At 45.2% G+C, this 27,744-nt stretch overlaps 1 protein-coding gene across 1 annotated transcript; it reads right to left on the bottom strand.

Moving 5' to 3' along the window:
* Positions 1-511: 511 nt before the first annotated feature.
* On the bottom strand, positions 512-25,379 carry ACTR10 (actin related protein 10). Its single transcript, XM_044272270.1, has 13 exons — positions 25,232-25,379; positions 22,720-22,792; positions 21,158-21,240; positions 12,642-12,750; positions 11,234-11,341; positions 10,129-10,196; positions 8,633-8,712; positions 8,235-8,270; positions 6,339-6,418; positions 5,890-5,963; positions 3,943-4,024; positions 2,809-3,010; positions 512-1,202 (listed from the first exon to the last, which is right to left on the bottom strand). The coding sequence occupies exons 1-13, from the start codon at positions 25,306-25,308 to the stop codon at positions 1,021-1,023; spliced, it is 1,254 nt and encodes a 417-aa protein (XP_044128205.1). The 5' UTR covers positions 25,309-25,379; the 3' UTR covers positions 512-1,020.
* Positions 25,380-27,744: the final 2,365 nt, after the last annotated feature.

The following is a 27,744-nucleotide window of genomic DNA, read 5'->3' as shown; positions in this document are numbered from 1 at the left end:
TCTAATCTACCCGGTCCCCCTTTGGTCGTACACAGGCACAATAATACCTACAATGGGAATACAGCACATTACTACGGTATATCCTGCTGTGCAGGTGCAGACATACTTATATAGCCAGTGGAGGAGAAGTATTGTCACCTGCAGCTCCTTAGTTCTGAAACATTCACACTTCCCTGTGTGACAAGTGCATTTCAAAATGGACCCCTCTTAGGCTACTTTCACACTAGCGTTTTTTTGGGATCCGTCATGGATCTGCAAAAACGCTTCCATTACAATACAACCGCATGCATCAGTCATGAACGGATCTGGTTGTATTATGTCTTCTATAGCAGTTTTCTATTGTGCCAGATTGTGTCAGAGAAAACAGATCCGTCCCCATTGACTTACATTGTGTGTCAGGACGAATCCGTCTTGCTCCGCTACCCAGGACGGACAGAAAAAAACAGCAAGCAGAGTTTTTATGTCCGCCTCCAGAGCGGAATGGAGACTGAACGGAGGCAAACTGATGCATTCTGAGCGGATCCTTTTCCATTTAGAATGCATTAGGGCAAAACTGATCAGTTTTGGACCTGAACGGATCTCGCAAACGGAAAGCCAAAACGCTAGTGTGAAAGTAGCCTTATGGGTAAAGGCAGCCAGTTTTTATGTGGTACATCAATATTTAACTCACCAATAATGAGTACATCCTATATATAAAGGCCTTTCCACAGTGAGAAGCCCCAGGTGGGATACTGACTGAGCACGCATAATGGCTGCCTCAACCATGTAGCCAACAGGTCCACTGTACGATCAGTAACTCACATGAGGGAATGGAGAAGTCATAAGTAATTGTACATCATTTCCTAACACTTTGAATATCATGGAATATGACCACCTACAGTAAAGCCAGGTAAAGAGGGAAATATATAATACAAATATACACAAGGCCTTGTTAGCATTGAAAAGTAGAATAAATATTGGTATTTTTGCACATCTAGTTTAGTCTTTTTCCTAAAACAGTTGTATTCTGGTCCAGGGTCTTCACTTTTCGGTAGAGAAGGCTCGTTTCATCATTGGAGGTGCAGACTTTCCAACATCAAACATGATTTCAAGAGGTGGGTTGTTAAGACAGCACCAGTCAGGAATACGGCCCGTCTGGTTGTAATATTCTTTAGACACAGAGCGGCTGCCGAGGATATCCTGAAGAGCTCCAAATATCGCTCCTGGATGGTGAAAGAGATAGAGAATAATCACTGCATGTAATGCGAGTCACGTAAACGCAAGTGAGGTACCCTTTCTGCTGAGATGTCAATGCATGTGAAGTATACTAATCCACTGCACAGGTGCACATCTTGGGGGTACTCCAGTGCATATACACCATTATACTACTAGTAGTCATCACATTATGTCATGATCAAAGTTTGACAAAGGTTACAAAGCCATTTCCAGCTCTCTGGAGCTCCACTACCTAGGAACAGCGGTGAATGTCTCTATTAAAAGTTAATCTGTCACGGGGCTTATACTGCTCCGTCCAGTAGTGGCAGAAACCCTAATAAAGGTGGTTTGTCATTTACTTTTATCATCTTGCAGTAGTTTCAGTAAAATCACTTTATTAGATCCAGCATGAGAAGAGGGTGGACTTATCACATTCATGAGAGCCATTCTCCCCTGTCCTCCTGATTGACAGCTTTTCTCACAGTGGCTAGGGGAGAACGCTGTAAATCAGCAGCTGGTGGACTGGGTGACGGCGGTTTATGAATTTTGAGGACTCCAACTTATTCGAAAATCTCCCCAGAACCCCTAAATCTGATAAAATGATACAAGAATATAAGCTGACTGCTTAATCCCCCGCCACTCACTGCACAGCCATTCTGTCCTCACCTGCAGTCTGTACATGGCCTCAGCAGTATAGGGGATCGGAAGACTGAGGTGAGGAATGGCAGCAAAGGGATTAAGTGGGGAGTATATGTTATCAGATTTAGGCATCATGCACATGACCGTAGCCATGTTGCGGCCCGCAAACTGCGGATCTACAAAGTAGGATTACTAGTTGTGTGCATTCTGCAATTTTCTCACACCCATCGGTAGAAATGGCTGATGTGGTCTACAAAACAGACAAGTATAGGACGTGTTCTATCACTTGTGGAATGACCACATGGATGCGGACAGCACGCGGATGTCATCTGTCTGCTGTCCGCATTTTTTGCGGCCCCACAGAAATAAATGGTTACGCATGCAAAGCCAATCAAAAATATGGTTCTGTTATTGAGGCCCAAGTCCAATAACTCATTCAGTAAAGTATTATTTTATGGAGACTAATAAAAGTGACAACCCACTATAATCAAGGTGTCTCATCACTTTATGCTGACCTCAGACAGGGCAGCATAAACCTGGTGACAGATCCTCTTTAAAGGGAACCTGTCACCGGGATTTTGTGTATAGAGCTGAGGACATGGGTTGCTAGATGGCCGCTAGCACATCCGCAATAACCAGTCTCCATAGCTCTGTGTGCTTTTATTGTGTAAAAAACCTGATTTGATACATATGCAAATTAACCTGAGATGACTCATCTCACATGCAGGACTCATCTCAGGTTAATTTGCATATGTATCAAATCGGGTTTTTTACACAATAAAAGCACACAGAGCTATGGGGACTGGGTATTGCGGATGTGCTAGCGGCCATCTAGCAACCCATGTCCTCAGCTCTATACACAAAATCCCAGTAACAGGTTCCCTTTAATGGTCAACATGCTAAAATGACTCCAGGAGAACACGGACAACTTGAGCGGTGAGATATAATTCCGTAAGTCAATTACTCATATATTACCTCCTAGCCAGGCCACGCAGTTTGGCTTTGCAGGTGGACTGTGAACCTTGAAGGTCTTGGTGGCGAGAGCTTCTTTATATTTTGGCTTTTCCACCAAGAATCGTATCTCTGCCATCAACCGGTGTAGAAATCCTGGCAGCATCGATGTACCTCCAATGACTACAATGTTCTCAGACAGTTGTTTCCTAGTATCTATAGGGCACTAACGCAAAAGGATGACATGAACATTAACAGGCAATAGTCTAAAATGACCAGTCACAAAGTCTCTTCACTAGGCAAAACCATGATATGGAAATGTTAAATCTGTACCCATCACAGGGCTACCACTTGTGATCAGCCGATCAGTCAATGGGGTTGTCCAGGCTGGCTGCTTCGGTTCTCCAGTTACTTACACCTATGTGTCACCATGGTGACATATTAATGAATGAATGCAGTTATACAGACTTCCATCTGTGTCCTACCTCTACAGAGGGGTTGCTTGCAGTGAGAGACATATGGAGACACATCAGTCTTCCAACAAGCTGCATCCACAAAAGGATTTGACCTTTTTTACTCGAAATGACCTGGTCGTGTCTGCCTCTTACAGACCCTTGTCTAAGGCTTCTTGCACATGACTGAAAACCATGGATCTGCAAAATATGGATCTGCAAAATATAGGATACAGCCTGTGTGCTGTTCGCATTTTGTTGAGGATCTATTGACGTCAATGGGTCCGCATCTCGTGGACATGTACAGGACATGTTCTATCTTTTGCTGAATGGACATACAAATGCAGAAAGCACACAGATGACTTCCTATGTGCTTTCTGCATCTGTTTGTCTGTCCTGCAAAAGACAAAACATGTCCTGTACTTGTCCGCAAAATGTGGACCCATTTAAGTCATATTTTGCGAATCTGCAGTTTGCAGACCGCAAAACTGATTTGGACGTGTGCATAAAGCCTAAGACTAATTAGACTAGTGTATGTGGACAGAATATAGCGCTGGGAGGAGCAATACTTTATTTTTTTAATTTCTGGTGTTGGCCTCCTAGACGCTGGGCCTGTACCCATGGTGCCGTTTCCTCCAATGATATTAAAGAGAATTGTTTTTTTTTTATTTTTAGTTTTATTTCAGATGATGAAAGGCTGCGTTACCTGTACAAGTGAGTCCAGTATTAAAGTGGCAACAGACTTCTCTTCATTGTCCTGCTCGAATAACATCTCAACCACAGAGTCTCTATCAATGAAAAGCAGACATCATGTAAAAATCACACAATATCTCCAAGATCTTCATTTAAAGGCTATGTGTCATCAAAATGATAATCTTTTTTTTTTATTTTTTTCCCCACGTCTCTCTCTGTACTTAAAAAAAAATCTTAAAATCCTGCAGTTTTTACACTGGCCACTAGGCCTAGAATATGTCAGCATTTTCTGTATTTTGAGAATAGTCACATGGCCCACAGACACAGTAGATAGGAGGGGACCTCAGACTTCTATCTATGGGAGAGTTTTCTAGGCACGCTATGTGACCTGTGCAGAGGTCAGGAGAAGTAGATAATCTTTGATATCTAGTGAGAATGGTGGATCATGCATTATCTATATAGAGGTAATATATAGTGGGGTATATATATAACATTATCATTTATTTTTTGGGTTGTTAAATGGGAAAAAAGCAGTTCCACCATTCATTTTGCGTTTTAAAATTTACAACGTTCACCATGCGGCATAACTAGCGCAATTCTGTTATTCTTTGGATCAGTACAATTACAGTGATACTGTTTTTATTTTTTATTTTTTTTTACTTCTTTTGCACAACAGTAGCTCATCTTGTTAAGTCGTCGCATTCCAAGAGCCAGGAATTTTGCAGGAAAAGATGTACATTTAATTTATGACGTAACATTTATTTTTTGGGGCAGTATGAATAGGAAAAAAAACTATGACATATTTACAATATTTTTAGTTTTGTTTTTTAAACTGTTCACTGGACGATATAAATAAAGTTTATTCTTTATTATAGAGGGATGCAGCGAGCTGTTTTTACCACTTACTAATTAAAACCACTTTTTATGGAAAATAAAGTTTTAAAAAAATAAACTTTAACGTTATTCTTTTTTGTAGTCTCACTAAAAGATTTGGCTTTTATAATGTACTCGTATGACATGGAGTCCTGCTCCTTTAACTGCCCAGATGCCTTGGCCGCTATTGACCACGGATCTACAGAGATTAAGGGTTTGTGCAGCAACCTATATTGATGACCTATCCTCAGAATAAGTCATCAATATCTGATCCCCCCCCACCGATCAGCTGTTTGAAGAGATGACGCGTAGTGTAATAAGGTGGAAGCTGCCCTCACTTGGAGCACTCCCTTCTCTTTAAATGGGATAGGTCATCATTATCTATTACTGGATAACAGTTTTAAGAGGGTAGCACTGGAGTTATCGCCAATGCCGGCCGTTACAGTGGGAGCCTGGCTTCAGTGCTGATCCAGAGCGCTGTATCAGTGCAGCCTGTGAGGCGTGTTCAGTTCCAGGGTTGATATTGTGGGCGGCAGGGACTAAACCACACAGGTTGCGCGAATACAATGCTCTGGACCAAATAAGGAGTATTTTTGTCAGAGAGTAAACCTGCTTGTATAGATGTCTGACACCTGTACAGGCGTTATTGCACCCTCTGGTCGGCAAAATGCATAAAGACATGGTTGGGTAAGTTTCGTGTGGAAGTACTTGACTTGTCCATGAAGAGCCCTGATCTCAACCCCATCCAACACCTTTTGAATGAACTAGAACGAACACTGCAAATCAGGCCCTCATCGAACATCAGGGTCTGACCTCACAATGCTCTTTTGGAAAACTGGGCAGAAATTCCCACAGACACACTCCACAATCTTGTGGAAAGCCTTTCCAGAGGAGTGAAAGCTGTTTTAGGGGGGGGGGGGGGGGGGACAAACTCCATATTCATGTCTATAGATTTAGAATGGGATGTGATAAAAGCTCCTGGAGATGTAATGATGCAGGTGTCCTAATACTTCTGTCCATATAGTGTATCATTATATACAGAAGGTTAGGCTGTAACTACTTTGTGACTGTAATCAAACCAGCAAACCTGATAGCTCCTTTAACATGCAGGATCTTCTGTCCATCCAGTGGGTAATCAACATCAGGAGGAGGTGCGGGGCGCTGAAACAAAAAAGGAGAAAACAAGTGCATCACAGACCTGACAGGTATCCGTATGGGTTGTAGATTAAAGAGGAGCTGTCCACTCTCCTGACATGTTTTAGGAAATCGTTGTATTCTTATAACTCTAAATTATACTGTTCCTCCGTTATTCCTCCAACAAATTTATGAATGCATTAACAACTGGGTGTTACCATTCCTCTTGCAATCCACCTTCCCTTCCCAGTAACACCCAGAGGAAGTGCACAATGGGCCACCAAAGACAAGATGCTCCAAAACTGTTATTTCATAGGACAATACAATTACTTCATAAATCAGACTTATCAGAAGAGGTGACAAGTCCTTTTGAACAGAAACTCAGGAAGAAAGAAAACTTACCTCGGAGCTTCCATCAATGTTAAATTTGGCAGCCTGGATCTTTAGCCCTCGCTGCAGGTCACTTACAAAACAGACCCGAACTGCAGCCGCAAAGGGGAAAAGAGTTCTGGTAAGCAAAAGGACTTGGCATATCCAAACAAATGCTATTCAGTACAGACCCACCACTACCAATATCCTCCAGGGAAAGGTAACACCAGCCTAAAGCTGCCCCAGCTAAAAGAACCAAGCCATGCCTGGAAAACAATGAAGGGGACGTGGTTCTCGTAGCGCCGCGGCCCCTAAAATGAGCTGATCCCAAGAGAAGAGACACCCACCAATCTAATACTGATGGCCTATGCACTAAGCATACGCCATCAATTCTTGCAGTCCTGACGAGTCTTTAATCACCTGACTAGAACAATTATACAACTTTCCAATGTCCTTTGTTCCAGTTTTTTAAGATATCTGTTTTGCAGTCAGTGAATGAAAACACTTGTTCACATTCACAGGTGTAAACCTGTACACAGTTGAGGGCCGATGTTGCCTGCCGTCCATTGTTTTTAGAGGGAGGCAGCACTGAAGTTCACAGATTGGCCGCAATGGCGCCAAGAAAGGGCATTTCCAATCTTGGCACACTGTGCAGCTGCCTGTCATTCAATGGAGCTAGGTCGCAAGCGGTTCTGCAGCATCCACAGTCACCGACTGCGGCCGAAACTGTGGCGGTTTTCTGAAGCAGGAATACATGGCAGACTTTGACAGCCTCAAAATCCGCAGTTTAAATGGTCCCTTAGGCCCTGAGCTAAGAGAAGTGAATATAACTGTATTCAGTCTGGGCAATGATCTTTGAGCTAAACGAATCACCAGCAGCTGGCAGTTTGCTACAATGGATCAGTCTAGAGTCCAGGATGTTTAGCTCAAAGCGCAATCGCCTTGATTGGATAAGACTGTAGTCATGTCGACAGCAGGATTAGGCTGCTTTCACATCAGCGCTTTCCTATTTCCGTTCTTCTGCTCTGTGATAGGAGCCGAAGAGCGACGATAACGGAAGTGCCTGCATGCAGGACTTTTCTCTCTGCTACAAAAACGTTCTCCTGAATGGAAACCTACCAGATCTCATTATTGTCAATGGGGTCTGTCGGCTACTTTTGCTTCAGTTAAGTGCTGAATGTCTCAATTCCGTTATTTTAGTTCTTTTGCTCCTATAACGAAAGCAGAAGAACGGAAATAAGAAAGCGCTGATGTGAACAGCCTTAGCTCTGCAGATGTGTATTCAAAGAAGAGTGTTTTCATTCACTGACAAACAAATATCTCATAATTGGAAAGGGATTTTATATTAAAGGGAACCTGTCATGTACTTTACGCTTCCTTCACGGATGACTGACAATTCTCTCCAAGAGACAAACTGGCAAGTATCAGTAGGTGGGTGGGGAGAGCAGGAGATTATGAATAACCATGACTCTGCACAGCCAGCCGTGACTCTTTTCCAGGCCCAGGCTGCACTGGTTATACTGCTGGTTATTGCCAACCACTTCAGTGAGGGCTGCATAAAGTTGATTACAGGTTCCCTTTAAGCTCACTGATTTTCTTACATATACATACGTCACTTTCTATGACCATTTCTATGGGCAGAAATGACAAGGAATTTTACATTATGGAGCCTCATTTCTATAACAATCCACTGCTTTCCATATATATAATATATATATATATATATATATATATATATATATATATATATATATATATATATATATATATATATATATACACACACACACACACCACGTTCTATGACCATTTCTATGGCGATGAATGGCCATACGTGTGAAATGTATGTCCAAGTGGGCAATAACTGGATAAAATTTCAATAAAACTATGACACTTCAATGGTTCTTCAAGGTACTGATATTACCTTACCTTTAATATCTTCCACTACTTCTTCTGGCACACTGCCTACAACAGTGCAGAAGAAAAAAAAAATCAATGATTTCAGGTAATGAATGCAGGTAATCTCAGTGACAACACCCCCCCCCCCCCCCCATGTATATTAATTAACAAGAGTTAAAGGTGTACTGATCACGAGAATGGGGGCCCTGAACCCCCTGCAGCCCCCCTAAAAAGAGCTGTTTCTGGAATTCCCATAGAAATGAATGGAGTGGCCGCCTGCATGTGCAATCGCCTGCTCCGTTCATTTCAGGGGAGCTGCACCAATCCAATAGTTATCCCTTATCCTGTGGATGGGGGATAACTTAATTTTTTTAAAAAAAAATACCTCTTTAAAGCAAGAAAAACTTAAAACAAAATGGCCTCCTTACTCATAACAGACGGGAGGCTCTGCTCCTTGGCTGTCCCGGTGTCGGCAGTGCACTGCTCCAACAACTGGGCTTCTATCTCTCTGTACATATAAGAGGGAGCAACTTAGTAGAAGAGATCACATACACAATGACAGTCTATAAGAGACCTCTTAGTATAAGAGATCCACATACACATTAGATAGGTGACAGTAGAACACATCTTCGTCTGGCAGTTATCACTCCTGACCCCCCCACCCCCATAGCTTGGTTCGGTCGAGCAAGCATGTGTCCTGAAATGAGAGAAAGCTGCTGCCAGACTCCCCTGGCAGAAGTTTATCTGCTTGAGAACAAAAGGATCGGGCATGTTGACATCCAAATTAAGACACCTGCCAGTGAAGAGTTAGAGGGCTCCCATATAAAACAGAAAGTTGTCTAGTTCCAAAAAAATTGCAGTGTTCAGCCTACATTTATTTAATCTGTACAGCCAGCCTAACCCCTGTTATTTTACCTGCGGCCTCCTTGCTTCAAGTCACGGTAACCGTGCCCCCTTCCCTGCCCCTTTGCTGTGACTGACAGCCGGCTGTTCGGCAAAGCCTGCCGAACTCTCTGCATAAGCGCTGTCAGTCACAGCGAAGGGGTCGCTGTTACCGTGACTTGAAGCAAGGAGGCCGCTGCCTCCTTGACTTCAAGCATGTGCGGAGAAGCGCGCCGGGCAGGGTATAAAACAACGTTTTCAGTACTTTTGCTACATCTGCATTCAGGAAGAAAGACATCATCAGAAACGCACTGTAGGCGGCTTGGGATGGTTTTGGGAGGCGACAGGTTCCCTTTAAATCCTTATCAAATCTGTTGTCACTCTTTATCCAATGCAAATTAATTTAGAAGTCTATACCCTATTCATATGCATTGGAAAAAAAAAAAAATCCCTGTAGGATAAGGCTACATCGCTCATTTGTTCGCATCGAAAAAGCAGGGGGTTAGTCTCAATGATCGACAATAAGGCTAATCCTTGTGGGGATCCACCGGCACATCCACAGCAGAAATCCAAACGAAATCCTCTGACCCTCTGAGAAATACACACTGGATTTGCTCATGGCCATGACTTTAATGTAGTATTGTTGGGGGAAGTTTTGTGTGACCGCTCCTAGAGCACTAACAGGCGATTTGCCAACGGGTCTGCATTGACAGAAAGGGCTGTTCAGATGGGACCAACCCTTCAAATGGGTTGGCCCATCTCACACATTGGTGGCATATCGCTAGGATAGGCCACTAATGTCAGATAGGTGTGGATCCCAACCTCTGGGACCTAAACCCATGTCCAGAACGGGGCTCCCAAAGCGAAGGAAAGCACACCACACATGCATGGCGTGCGCTTCTAATGGAATTCTCAAAAGAGCAGAGTGAATTTGCTCAGCTATTTTTGACACTCCCTAGCTCCCACAGGTGAGGTGGTCACACATGTATGGCCAGGAAAAAAATATCTGGATGTGACCAAAGCTTCATATGTCAATATTTACTTGTGAATAGCTTTTCCACCCAAGGGAAGAGCACCCCAACAGTTGAGGATTGGAATACCCTCATATATCTAACACGCGTTAAGGATAAAAGTACTGCAAACTTAACAATCCATAACCAGTGCCCCCAACCACTAGTTCCCAACTCTAATTATTTAAGACGTGGTCTGAGTGCTACAGACAAGACTCCACATTTACTTATACTCCCCCCATTATGACCAAAGCTTTTTCCAAATGCCCTATGGCAGCACTGCATAGTAAATGGACACCAGTCAATGGGTCCTCTCATCAGTAACAGCTAACCGCAGGGGTCTCAGGAGAAGGACCCCTTGCAATAAGAAAGTCCCTGGGAGAAATTACCTCTGCCCAAGATGTGACATATCCAATGCAGACCTAATTCATCTCATGTGGAATTGTCCAAGAAGTAAGCCTTGACGTTGCACCCTTGATATGTGTATTAGGGCATTTTGAGATATTGCCGGGCATGGCAAAAAAGAAGCTGGCTATTGGACGGGTCTTATATCAAGCTAGGAAAAGTATTGCATTCCACTGGATAGATATATTGCCGCCGACGGTGCGGGAACTGGAGGCTAGGGTACACAATCTGTTTCAAATGGAGAAATACGTCCATCAGAAGAGAGGGTCCATAAAAAAATTTGAGACGGTGTGGTTTTCCGGGATGCAGCATTACAGTGGTATATTTAACCCATAGGCCAGTTATACTATAATGTGTTGTCTTGATATTTCTAGATATTAAAAGCAGGGAGGATATGAGTATGGAGTGTTTGGATGATAAATGCTGGTGGGACGAATATGATATATGACCTGAAATATGAAAAACGATGTATGCATCGTGAGTGTATGAGGATTTACTGCCGGACTCCATAAAAGATCCGTGGACTTTGGACTCAATTGGTCACGAGACTCTGGGAATGGGAGGGAAGGTAGGGTTACCTTTGTTCTTAATATGCTTGTGAAAATCAAATAAAAACATCTGATTTAAAAAAAAGAAAGTCCCTGGGAGGTTTGGATATTTGATCCTATAAATTACTGGAAAAGACTGGTTTTCAGCAAGGAAACGTATACAGCCACTGAGAAAAGAGGATACAGGCAGGACAAGGGTCTCTCGATATCCACAGTCCAAGACCATTGCAGAGTTGATTCCAAGTGTCATCAGAGACATCAGGTGTCCTGGTGCAAACAGCACAGATGGAACCTGCCAAAGAAGACGAGACTCTGGTTACTTAAAGGGAACCTGTCACCCAAAAATCGCCTATTAAGCTGTTTACAGTACCTTATAGTGCTGTATAGTCGTTTCCTGATGCACTTTTTGTTAGTTTTGCAGCATGTATGCTCAGTCAGAAATCGATGTTATATTCAGCTGCTGCCCCGTGCTTCAAGTCAGGCTTGAAGTCACGGGGGCAGCGGCCTCGGCGTCTTACATGGCCCTCTCCCCGCCCCCTGCCTCTGTGACTGACAGCCGAAATCCGATTCCGGGACCGCGCTCAACGGCCGCATGCGCAGTAAAGGGCGGCAGGAGCGCGGTCCCGGCTGCCGCGCGTATTACGCGCCGTCTTACTTTCGCCGCACTGCGCATGCGCCCGACATCCTGTATCAAACGCGCCCGCGCCCAGATGCCGGGCGCGGGCGCGTTTGATACAGGATGTCGGGCGCATGCGCAGTGCGGCGAAAGTAAGACGGCACGTAGTACGCGCGGCAGCCGGGACCGCGCTCCTGCCGCCCTTTACTGCGCATGCGGCCGTTGAGCGCGGTCCCGGAATCGGATTTCGGCTGTCAGTCACAGAGGCAGGGGGCGGGGAGAGGGCCATGTAAGACGCCGAGGCCGCTGCCCCCGTGACTTCAAGCCTGACTTGAAGCACGGGGCAGCAGCTGAATATAACATCGATTTCTGACTGAGCATACATGCTGCAAAACTAACAAAAAGTGCATCAGGAAACGACTATACAGCACTATAAGGTACTGTAAACAGCTTAATAGGCGATTTTTGGGTGACAGGTTCCCTTTAAGACAATGCTACTAATAGAACAATACTGCAATCAGTTCACATCTATGTCGTTTTTCACGATTTTCTGTTCCGTCAAAGAAGTAGAAAACTGAAAAGGACAGAGGGCTGGATCCGTCTCACACCAACAGTGCCCGATGGACTCCACTGACTGATAAAAGGTCCATCGGGTCCCATTGTGATGTCCGCATATTCTTCTCGTCAACTAGGACGTAGCCTGCAACGGAGGCTGGTCCATGGGGTGTTTCTGATACAGAGCGCAGCCCCATTCAATGTGGACAGGGCCTTTAAAATCACACAAAGCTTTATTCCTAAAATCGGCACGATACCTGGGCTCATTGCAAACCAAATCCAGACGGCATAACACTTGTTATTACACATGTTCATTATTAGCCCCGTAAACCACAGCCACTCCCCAGTGACGCCTGTAAAACAAGTGTCCTTTTCCGGGCCAGTCTGCAGCTGAATGTCACAACCATGTGAACTTTCCTACCTCGAAATACTTGAAAAGAACCCGCGTCAAAGTCTCCCTGAAGTGGGAAGGAGAAAGTACGGATTCTATCAAGACAACGCGGCGGTCACGGGGATTCACCAACAAGTGCCTGGAAAAGAAAAAACTGAGGCGTTAAATGGGTGGTCCCATGAAAAATATTCTACAGTTTTCAAACCAGCACCTGGATCGGAATACTTTTGTAATTGCCTGTAATAAAAAAAATAATAATAATTGTATAGTCCGTAAATTATTCTATAAAATATATCTGTATAGCGCCACCTGATGTTTTTTTTTCTCATTTTTGTCCGACTTACTGAGAAGGACGCACATGCTCAGTTTCATCCTTCCACTGCCTCCTGAGCTGTGATAGGGAAAGAGCTGCAGAAGAAAGCACACTCCCCCTTGATATAAATGTAGCAGAACAATTGGAACAGTGAATGGGGAGATCTCTGGATCCATGTGAGGTACACGGCTGGTTCTGGCTTTGTTAGGAAGAGATTGTCATGTACTGTATGAGGTCTGATTTTCAATTTTTTACATTAATTGTGGAATAACCCCTTCAAGACACGCTTCGGTTAGGCTGGAATGAATTGCACATGCAGTTCATGTTGCAGTTGGCTCAGACAACTGAAAGTGCAAAGTGTGAAAAGAGCCTTACTAACTCGCTTCAATTTCGTGTGTGTGTGTGTGTGTGTGTGTGTGTGTGTGTGTGTGTGTGTGTACATATACATACATACATACATACATACACAGTACAGACCAAAAGTTTGGACACACCTTCTCATTCAAAGAGTTTTCTTTATTTTCATGACTATGAAAATTGTAGATTCACACTGAAGGCATCAAAACTATGAATTAACACATGTGGAATTATATACATAACAAACAAGTGTGAAACAACTGAAAATATGTCATATTCTAGGTTCTTCAAAGTAGCCACCTTTTGCTTTGATTACTGCTTTGCACACTCTTGGCATTCTCTTGATGAGCTTCAAGAGGTAGTCACCTGAAATGGTTTTCACTTCACAGGTGTGCCCTGTCAGGTTTAATAAGTGGGATTTCTTGCCTTATAAATGGGGTTGGGACCATCAGTTGCGTTGTGGAGAAGTCAGGTGGATACACAGCTGATAGTCCTACTGAATAGACTGTTAGAATTTGTATTATGGCAAGAAAAAAGCAGCTAAGTAAAGAAAAACGAGTGGCCATCATTACTTTAAAAAATGAAGGACAGTCAGTCCGAAAAATTGGGAAAACTTCGAAAGTGTCCCCAAGTGCAGTCACAAAAACCATCAAGCGCTACAAAGAAACTGGCTCACATGCGGACCACCCCAGGAAAGGAAGACCAAGAGTCACATCTGCTGCGGAGGATAAGTTCATCCGAGTCACCAGCCTCAGAAATCGCAGGTTAACAGCAGCTCAGATTAGAGACCAGGTCGATGCCACACAGAGTTCTAGCAGCAGACACATCTCTAGAACAACTGTTAAGAGGAGACTGGGTGAATCAGGCCTTCATGGTAGAATATCTGCTAGGAAACCACTGCTAAGGACAGGCAACAAGCAGAAGAGAACTGTTTGGGCTAAAGAACACAAGGAATGGACATTAGACCAGTGGAAATCTGTGCTTTGGTCTGATGAGTCCAAATTTGAGATCTTTGGTTGCAACCACCGTGTCTTTGTGCGACGCAGAAAAGGTGAACGGATGGACTCTACATGCCTGGTTCCCACCGTGAAGCATGGAGGAGGAGATGTGATGGTGTGGGGGTGCTTTGCTGGTGACACTGTTGGGGATTTATTCAGAATTGAAGGCATACTGAACCAGCATGGCTACCACAGCATCTTGCAGCGGCATGCTATTCCATCCGGTTTGCCTTTAGTTGGACCATCATTTATTTTTCAACAGGACAATGACCCCAAACACACCTCCAGGCTAGTGTAAGGGCTATTTGACCATGAAGGAGAGTGATGGGGTGCTGCGCCAGATGACCTGGCCTCCACAGTCACCGGACCTGAACCTAATCGAGATGGTTTGGGGTGAGCTGGACCGCAGAGTGAAGGCAAAAGGGCCAACAAGTGCTAAGCATCTCTGGGAACTCCTTCAAGACTGTTGGAAGACCATTTCAGGTGACTACCTCTTGAAGCTCATCAAGAGAATGCCAAGAGTGTGCAAAGCAGTAATCAAAGCAAAAGGTGGCTACTTTGAAGAACCTAGAATATGACATATTTTCAGTTGTTTCACACTTTTTTGTTATGTATATAATTCCACATGTGTTAATTCATAGTTTTGATGCCTTCAGTGTGAATCTACAATTTTCATAGTCATGAAAATAAAGAAAACTCTGAATGAGAAGATGTGTCCAAACTTTTGGTCTGTACTGTATATCGTCCTGCAAACTGCAGAGACTTTTCTATATGAGAGGTAAAGTACGTGTCATTCAATCAGGGTCGGCACAAGGGAATAAACACTGCAAAAGCTATATGTGGTGGACGGTTCTGCAGGAAGAGATAAGCAGTGTCTAAGTGGCACCGCTCATCTCTGAACGTGATAATTATACAAACATTTACCTACATGTCACTGAGAAAGATTACCATAGAAGTGTATTATATTCTGCACAATATAATTTCTCTGCACTCCAGAAGAAATGTCATGGTGCCGAGTCCGGCCTTGTGATCTCAGCACAAGCATAATAATAAAAACTTAAAAATGAATATTATTAATGACAAACAGGAAAACCAAGGAAGGTCATCTGAACGTGGAGCTAAAGCCAGGAAAACACTCTGATATACGACTGTGCAGAGTGCCATTTATCATCTTGCTTTACCTTTGTTGTCCGAGCGGATGTCAGCAGAGGCAGCCATCTAATCACTTGATGACTATGGGCAGCGATATTTCTGCCTCAATCCAGTCAGTAACTTTGATTTGACAGTCTCAACTTAAAGGGGCTGTGTTATATCAGAATTTGATGGCATATCACTAGGACATGCCATCAAAGTCAGAATGGTGCGGGTCCCACCTATCTCCAGAACAGGCCCCCAAAAACTAGATTTTTGTACTTACCGTAAAATCTGTTTGTCTTCCGTTCATTAGGGGGACACAGGCTTGACCTTGGGTATAGCTATTGCCACTAGGAGGCGACACTAAGCACAAAAGGTGTGAGCTCCTCCCTCCAGCTATACCCTTCCTACAGGGACTAAGCTAAATCAGTTAGTGCAAAAGCAGTAGGAAAAGCAAAAGGAAAAAACAGGAAAACCAAACTATGTACAAACCGAGAACCACGCAGGCCAGAAAAGGCCCGTAAAAGAGAGAATGGTGTGAGCTGTCCCCCCCAATGAACGGAAGAGAAACAGATTTTACGGTAAGTACAAAAATCTAGTTCTCTCATCCGTATCATTGGGGGACACAGGCTTGACCTTGGGGCAATACAGAGCAGTCCCAGGGGTAGGTCATAAACAAAGAAACTCTCCAGCCACTCAGAGAACCACTTTCTGCAAAACTCTACGCCCCAGAGAAGCGTCAAAACATGCAAAGGTGTGTACTCTGTAAAATTTGGAAAAAGTGTGCAAAGACGACCAGGTAGCCGCCCTGCACACCTGAAGGGCGAAGCCCCATGATGTACTGCCCAAGAGGCCCCCACTGCCCGAGCAGAAGTGAGCAGTAACCCGGAAGGGCGGGGCCCTGTCGCGGTACGCTTCCACAATGGCCAAGCGAATGCATCGGGAAATGGAGGACTTAGACGCAGCCAGCCTTCGCCTCGGCCCCTCTGGAATGACGGACAGGGAATCCGTACGCCGGAAAGATGACATCTGGGACAGATAGATGTGAATGGCTCGTACCAAATCCAGAGTGTGGAGCGACTGCTCACGAGGATGAGACGGGGCAGGACAAAAGGAAGGGAGAATGATCTCTTCATTGAGATAGAATGCCGACACGACCTTCGGAAGGAAGAACTGAACAGGGCGAAGGACTTCCTTGTCCTGATGGAGGATCAGGAAAGGCGACCGACAGGAAAGAGCCGTGAGTTCCAACACCCTACGGATGGAAGTGATTGCCACCAAAAAGGCCACCTTGTAGGACAGAAAGCGAACCGACACCTGCTGCAAAGGTTCAAACAGTGAAGACTGGAGAGTGCTGAGCACTAGATTAAGAATTCAACGGACGGAAAGGGGGCCCAGCGTGCGCCGGAACATGGCTCTCCGCCCAGCTGCGAATCAGAGCTGTCTCCACCATGGCTGCCGGGCACCGCCCTAGTGATTGAGGTATGCGACAGCCGTGGAGTTGTCGGACTGAACTCAAACCGGTTGTCCCCGGAGATGGTCGGTCCAGTGCAGCAGAGAGAAACGGATCGCTCTCTATTCCAGAATGTTGATTGGGAGGGAGCGCCTTGAACAGATAGATTTCCCAACACTCCCCCCCCCAGCACCGTCCAAAAAAGAGGAAGGAAAGAGGTGCGACGTCAGCATCGGGGAAACGAACCACCACCTGAGGGCCAGGCAGGTCGGAGCAGAGAGAGACGCATGGGCCGATTCAGGGAGGCTGGGGAACACTCCCAATGGGTTAGAATGTCTTGCTCAAGAGTCCTGGTATGGAACTGTTTCGAGGGCAGAGACCATGAGACCGCATGCAGCGACGAATGGGAAAAGGGGAGAATCTGAAGACGGAGACTGGATAGCTTCTCTAGGGGCAAGAGTACCTTGGCCTGAAAGGTGTCGAGTAACATGCCCAGAAAGGTTAACTGCTGAGGTGGATAAAGAAATGACTTCTGCCGGTTCAGGATCCATCCGAAGCGTTCCAGGACTATGCACAGGCTGTCCACCGTTGCCCGGAACGACAGACCTTTATCAGGATATCGTCTAAGTAAGGGATCGCCATAATCCCCTTGGCATTGAGCAGGGCCATGACCGCCACCAGAACCTTCGTAAAGACTCTGGGGGCTGTGGCCAGGCCGAACGGGAGGGCCCACAAACTGGTAGTGAATGGGACCCACATCGAACCGGAGAAATTTTTGATGACTGACGCAGATGGGAACATGAAGTTAAGCGTCCTTGATGTCTATTGAGGATAGATACTCCCCTGGTTCCATGGACGCAACGACTGATCTCAGGGACTACATCCGGAAGTGGCGGACCCGAAGGAAGCGGTTGAGAGTCCCCTGAGGTCCAGAACGGGACGGACAGCCCCTCCTTTTTGTGAACCACAAAGAGATTGGAGTAGAACCCACGAAAATGGTCTTGCGCAGGAACCGGGACAATCACTCCCTGCCGCAGAATTGTGTGAATAGCCTGAAAAAAGGAATTTGCGGCCGAAGGAGAGGTCAGAAGAGACTAGTGAAAAAATCTGGACGGAGGGGAGGACCTGAATTCCAGCTTGTAACCCTCTGCAATGACCTCAGTAACCCATGCAGAGACATGAGCCAGCCAAACATGCCGAAACAGATGAAGCCAGCCGCCCACCCGATCGGAGGGCACTGGAAGCTCTACGTCATGCAGAGGAGGTCTTGGGGTTATAGGACTTGGAGTCCTGTTGACGGGGACACCAGGATGGGCGAGGCTTGAAGGCAGGCTTGCGCTTGTGATCTGGGGCAGACTTGTCGGTTGACCGCTTGGGGCTGGAAAAACTCCAAAAAAGGCGAAAAAGAGGTTTATGCTTTTTTTGACTTGCCAAAACAAACCCTGCTCTGTGGTAATTGAGTGCTGTTACCACCTGTAGCATCAGAAATTATTTCATCCAGACATTTTCCAAAAAGTCTGCTGCCGGCAAAGGGCAGTCAGGGTCCGCTTGGAAGCATTATCTTCCGCCCAGCAGGAGAGCCAAAGGGTACGGCGAATAGCCACAAAAAGGGCTGACAAGCGGGCCATAAGCCTGGCCACATCCAGAGAGGCTTCACAAATATACACACTGGCATGGGAGAGCTGCAGGGAAATATCGGAAAGTCCCCCCCCCCCCCCTCTGACGTAATTATTTGCCCACTCACCCCCATGTAGAGGCAAAGACAGGTCGCAGTGCTGTGCCCACTGCTTCAAAGAAAGAAGAGAGGAAGGGCCCGGAAACGCTGAGAAGGAGAAAGGGGCCCGCAGAACAAAGGGGCATAGTGCGCACTCAGAGGCTCCCCCCCACCCCTAACAGGAGAAGAGAGATGCCTGGAGGGGGACAAGGCCTCCATGGGGGACATTCAGCCCAGATAACCTGAAAAGGGGGAGGGTGGAGGCAGAAGAGGAGTTGTTTGGGGCCAAAAATACTCACCCGTCTGGCGTCTTCTGCCCCCCTGGCTCAAGCCGGATCAGCACCTTCGGCTACAGTGGAACAGAGCGGATTTGTAGTGGGCGGCCTTGGTGATTCGAAGGCTGGCGGGATTCAGAGGCTTTAGGAACCTCTAGTCCTCCTTGACTTCTGGAGACCGAGAAGGAGCAGCGGGCTTGGGGATCTCCTGGTCTCACGTCTCCTGGGTGGGAGTGTAGGCAGCTAGGACTGCCTGAGATCCCGCTAGAGCAAAAGAAAAAGAAAAAAATGTAAGAAAAATTTGCAGACCTGCAAAGCTGGGAGGTCTGCCTCCTACAGACACTAAGCTAAAAACTGCTTTATCGAGTCCCTGTAGGAAGGGTATAGCTGGAGGGAGGAGCTCACACTTTTGTGCTTAGTGTCGCCTCCTAGCGGCAACAGCTATACCCATGGTCAAGCCTGTGTCCCCCAATGATACGGATGAGAAAGTCAAAGTGAGAGCACGGGGCATGCACAGCATGCTCTCTATTAATTTCTATGGTAGTTCAGAAAATAAAGTCCCATAGAAATTAATGGAAAGTGCAGCCACCACTCCATATGCTTCTATGGGACCGCAGGAAACGGCAGAGCCAGCGCTCAGCTATTTTCGGCAGTCCCATAGAAATGAACGGAGGGCAGCCATGCATGCGCAGCTGCTCTCCACACACTTTGGGGTCCGTTTTAGGAGATAGGTGCTAGTCCCAGAGGTGGGACCTGCACCTATCTGACATTGGTGGCAAATCCTAGATCAGAGGTCAGCAACCTCTGGCACTCCAGCTGTTCTGAAACTACAATTCCCAGCATGCTCAATTCAGTTCTATGAGAGTTCTGAGAATAGCAGAGCAACTATGCATGCTGGGAGTTGTAGTTTCACAACAGCTGGAGTGCCAGAGGTTGCTGATCCCTGTCCTAGAGATATGCCACCAATGTCTAAGATGAGACAACCCCTTTAAAAGGGTTGGCCAGTTTATATTGCTAGCTGGTAACACACATGCATGCAGCTGTTAAAAAGCATTATAGTATCGGCACTGATGTCTAACAGTTTATAATTAGAAATGAGCGAATTCCAGGTTATGAAATTCGTTCACGCTTTGTTTACTGCTAAAAGGTGAATTGTGTTATGGATTCCGTTACCACGGACCATAACACAATTCTATGAAGGAATGCCTAACGAAATGCCTTTTTTCATTCCGTCATAATAGAAGTCTATGGGCTGCAAAACGGATCCGTCCGGAGAGGACTCCCCTGCATAACGGAAACGGGACAGATCCGTTTTGCAGCCCATAGACTTCCATTATGACGGAATGAATAAAGGCATTTCGTTAGGCATTACTTCACAGAATTGCGTTATGGGACGTGGTAACGGAATCCATAACGCAATTCACCTTTTAGCAGTAAACGAGGCGTGAAGGAATTTCATAACCTGAAATTCACTCATCTCTAATTATAATTCATGTTTACAGGCAGATCCCCTGACCTGCGTGCCGGTGCTGCACGGGGAACATGGCTGCTGATGGAGGGTTCTGTCCTACAGCGGCCTCCATTCACTTATGCTGGTGATGGACAGATGAACTAGCGCATGCGCAGACTGCCCCCGGTAAATGTGAATAGAGGCCGCTCATGGACGGAATCCTCCATCAGCGGCCATGTCCCCACATGCAGGACCTGTCTGTAAACATGAATTAAAAGACAAGGGCAGGAAAGACAAGGGCAGGAAAAAGGAGGTCAGAGGAACCTGTTTTATCTAGATGTAAGCGATATCTGTTATTGTAATGTTGCCTGTGATGATAATGAGATGTCTGCTGAAAATCTACAGAAAAGGGAGTCTCTAGGGGCTTAGTGGTCAATGTGAAAACCGCAGGATTTTAGGATTTCGTTTTAACATAGATAGAGACATGGAAAAAAAAAAAAAAAAACAACACAGATAAATATGTTTAACATAAAAACGTGATTTAAACGATAGGTCACTTCCTGGTGACACCTTCCCATTAAAGGGGTTGTCACTCACAATACAATCCCCTGGGGCAATCAGGTGTTTTTATGAGGGGAAGCAGCGGCCACCCAGGCTGATCCCCTGCAGCATCGTTAATGCAGTACTACATGCCGGCCAATCCAATGGATGGCTGTTCATGTAACACAAGCACGGGACAAGTTTGCAAAAACAGGAGCCCAGGGGGAGGATATAAGTAGGGCTCCCCTAGTAAGGCATATGGACAGGACTGTCATCATGTGACAGCCCCTTTAATGTTCTGCAGCACCTTACCTGAAATACAGCATGTGAATGAAGTCTATCAGGTAGGAATACAGCTCCTCCGTATTTATGTGATACTGGACAACCTTTATAGGCTGCAAAGGAAAGACAAAATAATATTAACAAATTATTCTTCATATGCTTAATAAATATCCAATAAAAATCAGAAATATAATAACCAAACAGCAGCCAATGCCCAGTTCTAGGGCTGAAGCACACGGCAATCTCTTGGGCTCAGAGCCCGTATGGCGTCCCATGGACTCAGTAAGGGAATGTATTGGCAACGAGCACTCCATGTGCTGCTGTCTGGCACAATGTTATTACAGGAGACAAGAAAACGGCATGGTGGGGGTATAGTATGTGCCTATTGATTTCTTAAAACTTTTCTCTGTGCCAGAATAAGGCTGTCTGCACTACACTTCCCAGTGCAGTTTTCATTGCAGCTGTAGTCACTGAAGTCAGTAGGAAGATACAAAAAAGATGCACAATCATGCAGAAAAAAGTTTAACAAAAAAAAGGCCTAAAACATGTTGTTTTTACTATACTATGTGAAAGGGCTTTATGAATCGGCCTTCATGGTCTACTCTCTATGTTGATCCAACAAGAAAGGAAAAAAAAAAACAGGGAGAACAGGGGCAGTGATGGCTAACCTCCGGCACTCCAGCTGTGGCGAAACTACGACTCCCAGCATGCTCCATTCATTTCAAGCAAGTTTGCATTTTGGGAGTCGTAGCTTTACCACAGCAGGAGTGCCGGACGTTAGCCATCAGAGGGATAAAGGATAAGTGTCTGATCGGCAGGAGTCTGACCACTAGGGCCCCCTCTGATCACAAGAACAGGTTCCCCATATGAATGAAGCAGCGGTCATACATGTGTACTGCCACTGCAATCAGCTCTGAAGGGCTGCCAGAGACAGTCGGGTGCTCGTCCCACACAGCTAAATGGAGTAAAGGGCATGCATGCATCACCACCACTCTATCCAAACAGGTGCCCCCAGTATAGATAATGCCCCTCAACCGTCCCCCTAGGATTCATTATGCCACCAAGATTACCGCTCATTAGTGCAAACAGTATAGATAATAGAAATAAAAATAAACTCCCCTCAGCACAGGCACGCTGGGGACACCTACTCTGCACTGGAGGCAGAAGGACCCGTCACATCATGTGATCACACTGGGAGCATCAGGCCCTGCTGCCTCCAGGCGTTCCCGCTGTGCCTGTGGTGAGGGGAGTATTTTTTTACATAGCGTAAGGCTCCATTCAGACATCCGTAGAACGTGTCCGCACCCGTTCCGCAATTATCCGGAAGAGGTGCAGACCCATTCATTCTCTATGGGGCAGGAATGGATGCGGTCCACGGCTCCGGAAAAAAATAGACCATTTCCTATTCTTGTCCGCAATAGCGGCTGAGTGTATTTGCAGATCTGCAATACACTACGGACGTATGAATGGACCCTAACGGCCATTAGACAGGGGCTCCTCAGTCTAAATGGCCATTAAAAACAGGGCCTGCGAGTTTAAAAAAAAGCCACATGAATAGTTCCATGGACTGCAATGGTTCTGAAAACAATTACCTTGGAAACGCCCGGCTTTCTTATTTCGCTCCGAATAATGCATCTTGGACCAGATTCACCGGCAAATCCACACCTAGAACGGAAACGTCTTAGTTACGGCTTCTGTCTCGTGAGATTGCCATTTACAACACAGAAGCAACAGCCAACATTGATTAAAGGGGTTTTACTGGGTGACCAATCCTTAGGGTAAGTCATCACTACCAGATTGGTGGTGGTCCGCGCTGGCTCCCGCATGTCCATGTTCTGGTCCAAGGACTGTTTACATCCGGTGCTTCAGCGGTGACATGGCCGCAAGCAGTACATCACCACTGAAGCCAGTCATTGGCTGCAGCGGAGCATGTGACCACGCAGCATCGGATGTAAACAGTCTGGGGACCGGACCACAGAAATGCGGGAACCAGCGCGGAGGTCCGGAGAGACTGGGAGCAGGCAAGTATCAATCTCCTATTTACAGTACAGGAAGTATTTTTTACCAGAGAACCCCATACAGTCCTAGAAGCACTGCCACAGCGTTACACAGGATTGTAGAGTTTTCTACGGGCTCCTTCACACACAGTTTAGGCCCTGGCATTTGTCTGGACCACAAAAAAAAATATAAAAATAAAAAAAAAGTGCCTAACTTGAGGCGTTTTTGCCAATATAGTGTTTTAGCACCTGTCATTTTTTGGTAGAGCTTGGCATGCCTGGCATTTTTTATGGGAAAAGTATGTGCCCTCTGTAAGGTCTCTTCTTTTGTACAGCAGGATGGGAAAAAGACAGTGGTTAAAAAAAAGCAAAAATGTAATCAAAAAAGCAAATCACATAGTCCAAATGTATTTTTTTGCAAAAAAAATAAATAAAAATGGAGCTTTATGTGAGAAAACAAACAATGACAAAAAAAAGGGAAAAACTACTAGACGCAGAGACCCTGCAATTTGTAAAATAAAAACAACACTGACCCAAAAAATGCACCTCAAGGGTGAAAAAAAACCTCCACAAAAATTTTTATAAATGCTTCAGCGTTTAATATTTCCTGTAGACTTCCATGTAATTTCATGGAACTGGTGTTTTTTTTGTGCTAGGTTTTATTTAGTGAGTTTTCTATCCGGGTGTATTCCGTTTTTGGCAACGGCGGGCATCCGCACTGAACCTCAACTATGCGGGCACCAACTTTACATCGCAGCCTGTTCTATACGTTTTTCATGCAGGACTGGTCCATTCAAGTCGATGGATCAGTGAAAAAATAAAAAATAAAATGACAGCACGCGCAGGGCATCCGGATATCCACGGACCACAACGGAAGTCGGAATCCATATCGGGAACCATATCGGGATTCTCCGCTAACCGGAAGCCGAACTTTAGACGCCGAACTTAAAACAGAAGTTCGCTCATCACTACACACAACCAAATACACAGACAAAAAAAAAAAAAAAAAACCTGTGTGACCGCAGTCTAGAAATGCGACCAAAATGGAGATTATAAAGCAGTGATCGCAACCTGTGGAAGTCACACAGCCAGATCCTGCAGCATCATAAAGCCAAAACCAGTAGGCCTCACTTCACTGCGCATGCGCCGGACGCTGCCACGACTGATTGACCCCCCCCCCCCCCCCAAAAATCTGCAATGCCCCACAGCAAAATGTAAATATTCCACTTATGACATGGCTGCCGTACTGACACTTACAGCGTGGTCCTTCCCGACCCCTGCCCAGTGCTACCTGTGACTAGATCTATACTCCCCCGCCCCCTCTAGCGCTCGGTTCTTGCTCCCCACCACTCTTCACTGGACTTCTGGTCCCAGGTAGTCACCTCCCACATGGACGTGGTCATGAGCGCTGCTGCAGCCAATGACTGGTCTCAGTGGTGACACGTCCCCAAGGAGCAGGTGACATGACGCTCGGGGACACGTCACCACCGAGGCGGACATTGGCTGCAATGGCACACATGACCCCATCCGTGCAAAGGTGACAGACTGGAACCAGAAGTCCAGTGAAGTGAGTGGGACACAATGGGGCGGTGGCGAGCCAGTCAGGATAGATCTCTTCTATTTTAAAGGGGGAGTTCTATCTCAGACAATGGTGGGGGTATCGCTAGGATAGGTGCAGGTCCTACCTATGGACCCTAAAGTGAAGGACAACATACTGCGCATGCGCAAAGCACTCTCCATTTACTGCTATGGGAGTTCCCAAAAAGATGATCAGAGAGCGCACAGAGCCGCCTCTCCATTCACCTCTATGGGGCTGCTGGAATAGGGGAGCCAGTAGTGCGCTCTCCTTACCCTTTCTGGAGATAGGTGCAGGTCTCCCACCTAACACTGGTAGAGTATCCTAGCAACACGCCATCAATGTCTGACAGTGGAAAACCCCTTTAATTCTACATTATATCAATGCAAAGCCATAGACAACTCTAATTCAGTGCAGACAAGTGTTATATAGAACTCTATGGTGCTGCAGTCCTCCAGCAGTATGCAGGGCCCAGAGCGCCTCTACTGAACAGACGCCAGGCCGGAGAGGAAGGGACCGGCCGGGACTCACTTGGTGAACGCCTCCCCCAGGTCTATGACCACGGCCGTCTTCTCTCCCCCGCTGCCCAGACCCTCGTACAGCGGCATCTCCGAGACCACAGGCCGCCGCCTCAGCTTACTGTCACTGACTGATAGGGGCGGGGCCTGTCAGGACTGGGGTCTTTCCACTAGAAAGGGGCGTCTAATACAATGCCTGTCCTAAATTGTCTTTTACAACGCATGCGCGTCACTACCACAACCAAGTGTATGAAATGATTATATAGAGATGTGTTGTAGGTTGTAATTGTACCACTGCAATAGCCCCCTCATGTATACTGCAACCTCTGCCTGGTATAGTGTGGGAAATACTGGATTTGTATCTCTGTTATCTATCTCATATCTATCTAGTATTTATCTATCTATCTATCATCTATCTATCTCATATCTATCTATCTATCTATCTATCTATCTATGGCCTCATGCACACGACCGTTGTGTGTTTTGCGGTCCGCAAATCGCGGATCTGCAAAACACGGATGGCGTCCGTGTGCATTCCGCAATTTGCAGAACAGCATAACTGCCTATTCTTGTCTGCAAAACGGACAAGAATAGGACAGGTTATATATTTGTTGCGGACCACGAAACGAAGTAACTCCGTGTGCTGTCCGCATCTTTTGCGGCCCCATTGAAGTGAATGGGTCCGCATCCAAGATGCAAAAACTGCGGCTTGGATGCAGACCAAAACAACGGTCGTGTTCATGAGGCCTAGCTCTTATCTATCCATCTATCTATCTATCTATCTATTATCTATCAATCATCTATCTATCTATTATCTATCTATCTATCTATTATCTATCAATTATCTATCTATCTATAATCATCTATCTATCTATATCTATCCATATATCTATCCATTATCTATATCTATCATCTAACTATCTATCTATCCATTTCTATCTATATTATCTATCTATCATAAACTATCTATTATTATCTATCTATATATTAATTATCTACTATATATCTATCTATCTATCTATCTATTATATCTATCTATTATCTATCTATCTATTATCTATCTATCTATCTATCATTATCTATCTATATCTATAAATCTATCTATCCATTATCTATCTATCTATTATCTATCTATCTATCTATCTATCCATTATCTATCTATCTATTATCTATCCATTATCTATCTATCCATCCATCTCATATCTATCTATCTATCCATTATCTATCTATCTATTATCTATCCATTATCTATCTATCCATCCATCTCATATCTATCTATCTATTTATTATCTATCTATCTATCTATCTATCTATCTATCTATCCATTTATGTATCTATATATCTATCTATCTATGGCCTCATGCACACGACCGTTGTGTGTTTTGCGGTCCGCAAATCGCGGATCTGCAAAACACTGATGGCGTCCGTGTGTATTCCGCAATTTGTGTAATGGCACGGACAGCCATTGATATAACTGCCTAAGAATAGGACAGGTTATATATTTTTTGCGGACCACGGAACGAAGTAACTCCGTGTGCTGTCCGCATCTTTTGCGGCCCCATTGAAGTGAATGGGTCCGCATCCAAGACGCAAAAACTGCGGCTTGGATGCAGACCAAAACAACGGTCGTGTTCATGAGGCCTTGCTCTTATCTATCTATCCATCTCATTATCTATCTATCTACCTTACTAATGTGTCTCCAAACAATTATTACACACTCCTTAGATTTCACAATTAGTACAACTACAGTCAATGATCGGTAAAAAAATTTAAACATATTCAATATTTTTTCTGATTATTTTTAAGGAAGTCAGTGGATCATTTCCATTACCTGGCTTGAATGCAAGAATTATCTTCCTATTATCAGTTCGTCATAGGCCACATATTAGCTTGATAAAAATGCACATTTTCTCTGGGCTAGGGCAGTCTGTGGATTTGAAAATTTGACGCACTTCCTAAAATACCGTATGCTCGGCTTTGTTTTATAATAGGATGGGATTTCCAAACGGTGGATCCGTGATGTAGAATTGTCACCAGATTTCTGCACCTAATCTTCCAGGAAGTATTCTCGGCCCAATATGTACAGTACCTCTGGTTTGGAAGTAGCCCCCATACACAATAGACACAAACGCCTGAAAAAACCTAAGTGATCCAGCACGCTGCGTTTTTTAAAAGAAGCCGGAAAGAAAAAAAAATGGCACTTAATGAGCAAAAACACGAGGAGCAAAAAAACTATTGTGTATCCTTTCCTATAGACCTTCAGATAACATCTGGTGCTGCTGGCATTTTTATTGCAAAAAAAAAAACATTCACACACTAAAAAAAGGCAGAAAACGCCACTAAAAACGCAAAAGTCCAGAAAAATGTCAGCTAAAATGTACATATAAAGCCACCGTAAAGCAGATGTGCCTGCTGAATATGCCGCTCTGTGTAAGGCCAGCGTATTACAGATACAAGTCCATTCTCCTATCAGCCAAAATGTGAAAAAACGTTAAAATATATTGTGCTTTTTGACAAATAGTAATG

This window comes from Bufo gargarizans, chromosome 11, assembly GCF_014858855.1.
Source record: "Bufo gargarizans isolate SCDJY-AF-19 chromosome 11, ASM1485885v1, whole genome shotgun sequence".
Lineage (NCBI taxonomy): Eukaryota > Metazoa > Chordata > Amphibia > Anura > Bufonidae > Bufo > Bufo gargarizans.
This window is presented reverse-complemented; position numbering and strand designations above follow the sequence as displayed.